Here is an 11,201-nt window from a genome sequence, read left to right as displayed (position 1 = left end):
TCCATTGTTGAAATTGTCACGAGCTCTGGCTTCACCCATCTGACTGGATTCAACAATGTTGTTGAGGTTCACCTGGCTCTTCAAGGCTTCCTCCTTTACATTTTCACTCTTCTCCAATATTCTGTTGACATGGCTTTCAATGCTTCCCTGCAACTCTGCTACCGACAAGGTATCGGTATCGTGGGACTCCAATATCGTAGTCACCACATGATCATATTTCATCGGCATGGTGCATAGAATTTTCTCCACCACCTTGCTATCTTGAATATCTTCTCCATACACTCTCATTTTGTTGACAAGATTCATAACACGAGTAAAATATTGATCCACTGTTTCAGAACTGGACATTTCATACCTTTCGTATTCTCTACGCAGAGACTGCAACTTTGATTTCTAAGCTTTCTCTACTCCTTTATGTGACAACTTCAATATGTCCCACGCTTCTTTCGAAGTCTTCGCATTTGCTATTTTGCCGAAAATTGAGTAATCTATTCCTTGAAGAATTTGTGATAGTGCCAGCTGGTCCCTTCTACGAGCAAGTTCATCAGCTCCTTGTTGCAAACTAGACTCCACATAGCTCCAGATGTTGTGAGCTTTAAGATGTGTTGTCATCATAAATTCCTAATAATTGAAATCTAATTCAGAATTCAATTTAGGACCGGACCAAACGATATTGAAATTATTGTTTGACATATCTTTCTCAGAATATGCTTACAATAATTTCGACACAATGAGAACTCTTTTGTTCCTCACACACTTAGACTATTTTTGACACTGACACTTGCAGGACCTAACCTGCTCTGATACCAATTTGATATCAGTGGGAGACAAACTCACAAAGTAATAACTAAGAGAACAATGGAGAATTTATTTGAACACACACTAATTTTATTGTCGAAGACTTGATGATTCAATATGGTACAAGCATGTGCCTTTTATAGGATCTTAAACTTAATGTCGGTTACTAGATTTTTCTAGCTAAGTAAATACATGGATGGTGCTAGATTATTCCTATAGAGGCGGTGTACAATCAGCACTAGATTATTCCTTTGGTTACAAGATTATTCTAGGTGGTGCTACATAATATAGATATTTTTAACTCTTAATGATAAAGAGTAACTCCAAACTTCTATACTCTTCTAGATATTTCTTGATTTAATTTCTAACAAAACCTTTGAGTTGTGGTCGGATATAAAATTATACAGAAAGATCCAGGGAGTTTCACAATTCTAATGTGTCATTTACGTGATTAATGGGCTAGTATCAATCTCATGTTATGTCCATATTTTACAGGTTTGGTATCGGGGAAGCAAGACCCATAACTATTACACGATATGTCAATTTGTTGATTGAAGATGTGTTCATCATAAGGGTGGACAAATTTGTTTTCCCCGTGGATTTCATCATCAGCTAGAAGTTCCACCTAATCACTAGAATAACTCTCATTGTAAGGTTAACTAAATGGATGTGCATATTTTTTAATACGGCCTGATTTCGAATACTTGGCTTCTAAATTGTGTCGTCATAAAACATACTTATTGTGATTATTTTCTATCATTACGATAGTTCAAGTTTGGATGTGTGGTGACTCATAAAATATGAGTCATCTAAGCTCTCTTAAGGCTGGATTGTTGTATGATAATTTGGTAGTTAATGCTAGTTTAATTAAAGTGTAGTGCATCTAAAGAAATGAGTTTGTTTTTTTCTCAAATGATGGCTCAAAGGTAGTAGACATTATAAAGATATTTATTTATGTATATTTAATTACTAAGGGAGAGAATTGTAATAAACATTTCGTATGGGAGGGAGGTATAATTTACTCTAGCATTTTACTTTTCAAGGGAGAGGATGACTGCAATTCAAGCTTTTCTTAGGGGAGGGGGTGTAATTTACTTTTACATTAATGTAGAATTGATAAGTACAACTCAGTTGGTAGTTGCAATGACAATATTATGCAAGGGTCGGGGTTTGAACCCTAGACTCCTAACTTTTCCATATATATTTAAAATGTGTGAGCTACAACCACTAGACTACTTAATAAAATAAAATAAAAACAAGCACACTAGGTGCTCTTATTTGTCAAATTTCACTTGTTTGTTCATGTGTGCAATGTTTAGTTGAGGTCATGCATGGTGTTGGGTCATGCGAAGTCAGAGAGAGAGCAGTTTCTTTAGGTTTTCGAGGGGTTTTAGATTTGGATTCATTTGATTCAATTGAACTTTCATTACTTTTGTCCATGGAGAATTCAAACGAAAAGTCGTAATTTCGATTTTAAATCTGAATGAAGTTTGAGTTCAGATTTAGAAAAGGAGAATGAGAGTGATGAATCTTGATTCAGCAAGTTTCAGCAACAGTAGAATTGGGGTTTCTGAAAAATCTTAAAATGGTTTGGGTTTTGACTGTGTTCCAATGTTGTTGTTTTTCATGGAGGTGAGAAACACACAGGGGGGTTGAATTGTGTTGGTTTTGTTAAAAACTTTTTTGAGTGTTTATCAAAACAGTTTAGAGTATGATCATAAGCAGAGTTCTTATCAGAGTCTAAAATAGAGTTATGCAGCAAAATTAAATTAAACACACAGAGAGAGAGAGAGAGAGAGAGAGAGAGAGAGAGAGAGAGAGAGAGAGAGAGAGAGAGAGAGAGAGAGAGAGAGAGAGAGAGAGAGAGAGAGAGAGAGAGAGAGAGAGAGAGAGAGAGAGAGAGAGAGAGAGAGAGAGAGAGCAAACAAATTATACTGGTCCCTCCCATAAGTCCTAAGTAATACAATCCTCTTGCATTTCCAATGGATTTTCACTATAATCGCACAAGATTACAATTTGATCAAACACATAAGTAAGAGACTTCCTTTGCTCAATCATACAAGAAAGAGACTTCTATAATCTAAGTTTAATCAAATAAGAAAGATTGTTGTTTACACTTGATATATACTCAGAGGTGTAAGAAAGAGACTTCTAATATATAAAAGTTTGTAAGAATTTCTTTAAGTGATTATGCGCTATATATTTTGACAAAGTAAGGGCACTAGTAAAATTACAGAAGTCTTGTTGTTTTTCTTCAACTGCTCAGGTCCTTATATAGGATAAAATCTGAGAGCCGGTGTTGAATAAATGTCAGTGCATCAAATCATTCCTTGAGAAGTTTAATCAGAGACGTTGAATCTTTTCCTCAAATGGATAATGTCGTTGAGTAGTCATTTGAAGTTCATTTTCTTCTAATAGAATGATTTCTTATATTATCTTTGTCCTTGAATTTCTTTGTTAATTTCTACACGTGGTCAGAAGAAGACAAATGGTGCTACTTTCACTCTGATATAGTGATATTCCTTCAGAGTCTTCACTACTTCAGATAATTCATTCCTTCAGATGCTTCTGAAATTTCACTTATAATCAGGATTTTGACTTTCTAGTTGACCTTTCTTCAGACCTTGTTCCAAGTTTTATAATTTTTTCTTTTACTTCAAATGCACTTTTAAGCGTTCAAAGTCTTCATATTTTAGAACAAAAACTTGATTTAAGAATTAGAATTTAATTATATGGTTCTGCACACTTTAACATACATTAGCATATGATAATCAACAAATATGTCGGTTATTACCTTGCCTTTATCTCCCACTATATGTGATCTTCGAGTGCATGCAAAACATATTTAGCCTTTATTTAGTTTAAATAGTCTTTTATTGTTTTAAGAATCTTTATTTCAGTTTTTTTATTTGTTTGATATTTAGGAACCTTTTATTCTTTCTAGTGTTGGTTTGAACGCCAAGTCGTATGAAGATGTTTGAGGATATAACACTAGGAAAGGAGTTTGGAGCTATAACATTGAAGATCTCTCAGTATGGGTCATACAAGTGTATGACCTTGCGTCACTTATTTGCAAGTCTCAAGGACAAAGTTTATATGAGTTGTCTCCAATGAGTATAGTATGAGGAAGCTAAAGGACTATGAGACATCCTAGTGATGTAGGAAGCTACAACGTTGTGATACGTCATACTTGGTTTTTATTGAATACGCACTAAACTGGGCCCATAACATCTTGTGTTTGGAGAGAAAGGTAAGAGAGTCTCAAATAGTACACGGATGGGATAAGGTATATTCTTCTGCTTAATGGTTAAGAAACAGACCATCGCTTGGAAAATGACCAAAATGATACTAAAGGATAAGAAAGGACTTGTACCATAAAAGGACAACAAGCCTTCATTTGCAAGGGTGTGTTAGTGATGTGCTGAATGGAGTAGAGGTTGGAGACAGTAGCCTCCAATCAACTCTAGCCACCAACTTAGAGATTCAAATCATTCTTCTTCATCTCATACCTTCATCCATTTCATACAGAAAGCGCATAGTAACTAAGTCTTTGAGTTTTAGGGTGTGTTTGGATTGAGGGATTAGGAGGGGAAGGGAGGAGAGGGTTCACTTTTATTTTTTAAATTACGAACGATGTAAAATATTTTTTTAAAATGAATTAAGTGTTTTTAAATTATTATATGATCATTTATTATGTTGTTAATTCATTTTTCTAAAATTCATTTTATAATATCCGTAATTTAAAAAAGAAAAGTAAGTCCTTCACTCCCTTCCCCTCATAAACCATCATTCAAACGCAAGTCATTAGAGTAAATTGTTAATTGAGTGCTGCAAAAATTCACCTTCATCCTCAGAAGATTGTAATTTCTCTTTTGCAAACTATAATAGTAATAATTTATGCAATTATGTTTTTAACTATTATCTTCTCTATTTATATTTTTGTGTTTATGTTCATTATGAGCTAAACCACTTTTGTGGTTAAGGAATGATTAAGTAATAATTATGTCAGTAATTTCAGTTTGTTACAACCTTTAAAGCTTCTTTCAAACAAATTGTTTCATTGCCAAATCTTTATAATTAAAACTTGATCACTTTTATTTTTGATGTTATAGTTAGGGGTGTTCAAATCTAAACCGATCCAAAATAAAACCGGAAACCGATCCAAAAAAACCAAAAACCGCAAAAAACCGAATATATTTGGATGCGTTTGTATGTTGTTTTGTAAAAACTGCTAAGATCGGTTCGGCTTTCGGATCACTTTTCAAAATCGAACCAAACCGAACCGAACTGCAAAAATAATTATTAATACCTATTTGTTCTTTTATTAGTATTATATATTGCATTATTATATTGCTTGTTAAATTTTAATCTTATATATTGCACTAATTTAATCTAATTATTATGACTACATATGTTTCAAAAATAATTGATAATTTTCATACAATAATTTTAACTTTTTAATATATTTTGCATCAAACCTATTATTTTACCTTGTTTGTGTAATATTAATATTAATAAAAAAAATTATATCATTCATAAAAGAGTAAATAAAAAAAAAAAAGCATTTTGGATGTCCAAAAACCGATCCAAATTAAACTGCATATATTTGAATTGGCTCGGTTCAGATTTTTTTATAATACTCATCCAAACCGAACCGAACCACATGTGATTTTTATTTTGGATCGGTTGGCATTTTACCTCAAAACTGATCCAAACCGCACCGTGAACACCCCTAGTTATAGTTCCCTGAGACCGAGAGGACATGAGAATGAAAAATGTTTGTTTGATATGAGTTATGTCCCTAAGTACCGATAGGTGACGAGAACAAGAGATACTACTTTGTCGCCGTTGTAGAGCTATTAATGATATAACTTAGTAATGTTGGAGTTTTTTCACATTCTTAACATGATGGTTGAGTCAAAAGACTCCAAAGGCCACAGGCCACCAAGTGGCCATGAAGCTATGTGAAGGTATAACTCTATACGTTTTTTCTCTGGAAGTTGTACCAAACTATAACTTCCATCTGCGAGTTGTAGCTTTATAAATCTTACAAATCTCTATTTTTACCAAGTTAATTCCTTAACAATACTTTTTCACATGAATCTCTAAATTCTTTTGACATGCTTTATTTACTTCTGCATTTTACTTTAGAACCTTAAAATCTTATCTTTACTATTTTTCACTTTGGGTCTTAAATAACTAAACTTAGCATTTGGAAATACTTACGACCTATCCACTCCAATCCTCGTCGGATCGATACTCTACTTACTCTTTATTACTTGTTACAACAGTGTATACTTGCACTTTACATGTATTGGAAAATAGACAACTATTTTTCGAGCATCATCATATCTAATTATTATTTCATACTTGTTATCATGAAAACTTCAGAGATTTGTACAAAACCCTTTTATTTTCTTCAACATTGCCCCCTTTGATATATTAATCCTTTTTTCAATTTTGATCCAATCAATACTGACGTGGCAGCTCAGTTAACTGATTGGTGTACAACGCGTGTAGTTATCTATTTAAGAAAATCACGTGTATAATTGTTGGATTAAGAAAATGGAAATAAAAAGGAAGGTACACACGAGGATGCTAATACACCCACCACCACCTTACCTTTATTCTCCCCATCTTCTGCAAATCATCATCACCATACAATCATAGGAATGTTTCTTAAGTAAAATTGTTGTTAATTCTTCTAATCTTCGGGTTTGCATGTTTTGTCAATTTTGATATGATCTGAAGTGATTGGTGAAGTGGGTTTGGGATTAGGGTTCTAAGAGGGAGAAGGGTGATGGATATGAAGGTAGTTTGAAGTAGAAGAAAAGCCATAGACTCGACCTTGGTCTTTGATTTTACCAGAGGAAGAAGTGATGGTGGCTTATGTTTGTAAAGAGAAAGAAGGGTCGCACGAGAGAGAACCCTCACATGTCCTTCCTTTTTTATCTTTCCATTTTTTATTTTATTTTATTTTTTATTTTTTAATTCAGAAGATAATGCACGTGGTTTTTTTTAACACTTGTGAGACAACTTCGCGTTTGAGGAGATGGAACAACCGTTCAACACTTCTGAAAAGTAATTAATGAAACAAGTAAAGAAAATTAAATTTTGCTTGGATCAAATTTTAAACCATTGTGTCGTTTTGAAATTTTAAGAAAATAAGTTTATGTCCTCCTATTTTAAAAACAAGTTTTTTGGTTCCACTATTTTACCTTTTTCATAATACTGTTATTAATTTATGAAATAGCAACATTTATTAGACATAATTTTTTTGCTAACATAGATTTTGGTGTGGCCGAATAAGTGTTTTCATTTTATAAATTAATAGGAAAAATTATAAAAAAAATGATCAAAATATGTAATGATGTATTAAAATTTCGAGAAAAGACTTGACCAAAAAAAAAAAAAAATTTTCGAGAAAAGAAAAATGGGGGTTAAGTTAACATTAATGGTACCTCTCAAAATGTATGTTAAGTTAACATCATTTATTGACGTGTCATCGATATCTCTTATATATCCAACATTAAACATGTTCATATTCATATTCATATTTACATATTAAGGTTTTAGGTTTGGATGTGGTGTCATGATCTCTTGTTAATACCACATCATAATATTCATTGTTGCTCCTGATGCTCGAACTCTCTAACAAGTGGTATTAAAGCCTTAGTTTGGCTTGATAAGGGATCAAGAGTGGGGTCATGGTATTTGAGCTAATTATAGTGATGTGATATATTCACATTTGATGGAGAGATTGTTGGTATTCAAGAATAAATTAACAGTAGTCTCACATTGATTGTAAACGTGTTCATTGTTTGATATATAGAAGATGTGTATCATATTCACGATGCATCTAAGTGAATGGATAAAGAGGATAAGAAAAAATGAGTAGGTAATCAGAAGAGAATAAAAATGATGTGGAAAAAGATGCATAAAATTCTTGTAGAAGATCCAAATCATTAAAATTTAGGATAGAAAAGTGGCGTCATCATATCTTATTAGCCATACATTATTAATCTTTTTCTTGTTCGTGCTTCAGAAACTTTTCAACAAAGTAATGATTTATTATTATTACATTAATATAATTTCAATCGCTATTTTAAATTTAACTACGCATAGAAGATCTCCTTAATTGAGTTATTGTTGATAACATTTTGTTTCCATCTCAATTTGCACAACTGAAGTTGCATATGTCGCTATATTATTTTATTATTAGACAATAAAGTCATAAGTATAAGATTCTCGTAAACATAACTCAATTATTTTATTTCAACACCTCACTTATTCAACTTAAGGGTGAAAGTATAACCTGACTAATTGGATAAAAAAAATACGTTTAAGAATGAACGACCATGTTATGAATTAAAATTAAACTTGCTTGATATGTTTCATTACATTCTTAATTATTGGAAACATCAAGTATATAAAATTTAACATTTTTTGAGAAAATTCGTAAACCACATTGCCGACAACTTTTGGTGTCTTTTCAAACCATTTTTGTAATCCACAAAATTCATGCCAAATCGCATTGCATAACCTGATGCCCATTCAAAATTGTCGAGAAACGACCATGCAAAATATCCTTTTATATTTACGCCATCCCTAATAAAAAAATAAATTAAATCATGTATGAGAAAACAACTATACTTTAAATATATAATATATAGCCACTCTAAGAAATCCTTAAAAAAACTAATCTCAAAATTTAAATATATAAATACTATTCACTTACTTGATTGCACATCGAATATAATAGAGATGACGGTGGAAATAATCAATTCTAGAAGTGTCCATAAGGGCTTCCTCGAGTGATAGTGTTGGATCATTAAACTCATCAACACCTAAAAATTAAGTTTTCAAAAAAGATTATGATCATATATATGTTAGATAAAAATATCAAAAGATAAAATTCATACATAAACGTAAATTTTTATCGAAAAATGTTATGTATTCTATCTCACATTTACTTTATATAACAATATTCAGGAATAAACAATATGAAGTAAAGTGTGTTTACCATTTTCGGTGATGTAAATCAAAGGATTGTTGTACACTTTCTTAACATAGAGTAACAATTCTTGAATTCCTTTAGGATAAACATATAACCAACTTGAAGCTGCCTGCACAAAGATAATTGCAAACATAACCTAAATATATATACACTTAAAAAAATTATAAAAGTTATAATATGCTATGGTATACGTACCCTTGGACCTATTGGAATACCATTGCGCTCAGCTTCCACCACAAAAACAAAAGATATAATTTTATCATCAAATTAAAAAATATTCATTAATTTAAAAAATGATCAATAAATAAAGGACATGCTTACTTGTAAAATTGGCATTAGAATCAGTGAAGTAATTGGGTCTACCATTTCCAAGTTGTGGTGCATTGGTAGCATACATAGAGGTATAATAGTTTAGTCCAAGGAAATCAAATGACCCTTTAAGTAGTCTTGCTTGCTTTTTAGAGAAATTTGGCAATCGTTTTCCAACAAGAGAACGCATGCTTTGTGGATATTCCCCTTTTGTTAGTGGTTCCATATACCTGTAATCATTTTTACAAATAGAAAACTTAAAAACAATTTCACGAACAATTGTTATTGTTGAGAATTACTACTATACGATATAGTCCAACTAATTATAGAAACATGGATCGGTTTTGGAATTGGTATTATGATGATTTCAAATGATCGCTTTTTATTGTGATCATGGAGTAACATTTTATGGAAACTTCTTGTTTTGCACCTTTGATAAAGTACCGTTTCAGTTTTGGGGTCTACCGGTACGTAGGTTAAAATCCAAGGAGGTCGGCAACATGGGAAACCAAGAGTGACTCCTTGATGAAGAGATCACCCTTTTGATAGGAGTAAGGGTGGTGCTCGTAAATTGAACAAATCCTTGAACATCGTGTGCTAGTTTAGTTTACTCATAATCAAGAAATATTTGCTAGCTTATAAAAAAACAAATAATTACACCACTAAGTTTTAACTTTCTTAAAAAAATTAAACTAATTCTAATTAATATTCAACTATATCTAACTAGTATTCTAGTGTAGAGTTAAGCACTTACCATCCAAACATGAAGTCTAGTCCTCGTTCAGCAGCTTTTTGATCGAATTTATTATCAGAATGTGGAATGAACCAACTAGACACCAAGGTTATGCCTATCACACCCTTTTGAGATTCCTATATATAAATATATCATTTTTTGGTTATTAGGTATCTTTAACTTTAAATTAAGTTCTTATCTAAGTTATAATAACAAACCTGATACTTCTTCTTGTACACATCGGCAGCTACAGCATGAGCAAGAAGTTGGTGATGCGAAACAATGTAAGGTTCTTTCCCTGAATCACCATCGGTGCAATTTGAACTCAACCATTTAGAACATCGACCAGGTGGAAAGATCCCTATTGCATAGGAAGAAACGCTGAAAGAGGATGGCTCATTGAAAGTGATCCAATACTTCACCCTATCTCCAAACTCTTTGAAACAAAGTTCCGCGTAGTCTTGAAAATCATTTCTAAAAATAAGCCACAGATTATGATATTAATGCTTAGTATTGTTGCTTTTTGATTGGTTAATATACAATTTGTTCCAAATACAAAACTAGCCTAATGTGGATCTTCATAATGAGATTTAGGTAAATAAGATTTAGGTAATTTTGTATCACTTACACAATGAGAGGGCTTAAGAAGCCGCCATACTCGTTCTCTAAAGCTTGAGGAAGATCCCAATGAAATAAAGTTACGAATGGTTGTAGACCTACAATATTTATATTCAATAATTTTGTTTACTATTAATGTTGTTTGAAATGTTAAAATGTGTAGTAGTTTAATAAAAAATCAAGTAAACCAAGTATGGACTAACCATTAGCCAACAACTCATTGATGAGGTTGTTGTAATATTTGACTCCTTCTTGGTTTATACCTCCATTAATTTTTCCTTCTATTGATAGTTTAATAAAATTGAAAGAAAAAAATTGTGAAACATCAACTTAATTAGGTAAAATTAACTAGGAGTTAGTCGTTTAAGTTTAACTCACTTGGGAGGATTCTAGACCAAGAGATCGAGAATCTGTAGGCATCCAAATTCATATTCTTCATGATGCCAACATCTTCCTGCGATATTTAAGTGTATAACGTACTAGTTCCATATTTTTTTGAAATAACATACTATCATTTTATTGTACAAAAGAAAATATATAATATAATACAAAATAGTAACCAATTGCAGGGGGATATTGAATTTGATTTTTCTCCATTGAATATCATTATCTTTATAATAATAATTTTACTAGTGTTCTATCTTATGAAAAGTTTTATGCATTAATCAATTCTCATTAAGTAAGTAAAAAATATATTATATTTGGTATTTTAGTCGATTTCGTATC

At 31.9% G+C, this 11,201-nt stretch overlaps 1 protein-coding gene across 1 annotated transcript; it reads right to left on the bottom strand.

Annotated features, from left to right (window-relative positions):
- Nucleotides 1-393: 393 nt before the first annotated feature.
- LOC11431874 (beta-glucosidase 12) lies at nucleotides 394-10,571 on the bottom strand (the record flags this gene model as incomplete). Its single annotated transcript, XM_039831133.1, has 9 exons — nucleotides 394-621; nucleotides 796-847; nucleotides 8,537-8,645; nucleotides 8,822-8,924; nucleotides 9,011-9,042; nucleotides 9,137-9,354; nucleotides 9,879-9,994; nucleotides 10,076-10,331; nucleotides 10,486-10,571. Coding segments are annotated over 9 exons (1,200 nt in total), but the record flags the coding sequence as incomplete, so codon positions are not given.
- Nucleotides 10,572-11,201: the final 630 nt, after the last annotated feature.

Source organism: Medicago truncatula, chromosome 2, assembly GCF_003473485.1.
Source record: "Medicago truncatula cultivar Jemalong A17 chromosome 2, MtrunA17r5.0-ANR, whole genome shotgun sequence".
Lineage (NCBI taxonomy): Eukaryota > Viridiplantae > Streptophyta > Magnoliopsida > Fabales > Fabaceae > Medicago > Medicago truncatula.
This window is presented reverse-complemented; position numbering and strand designations above follow the sequence as displayed.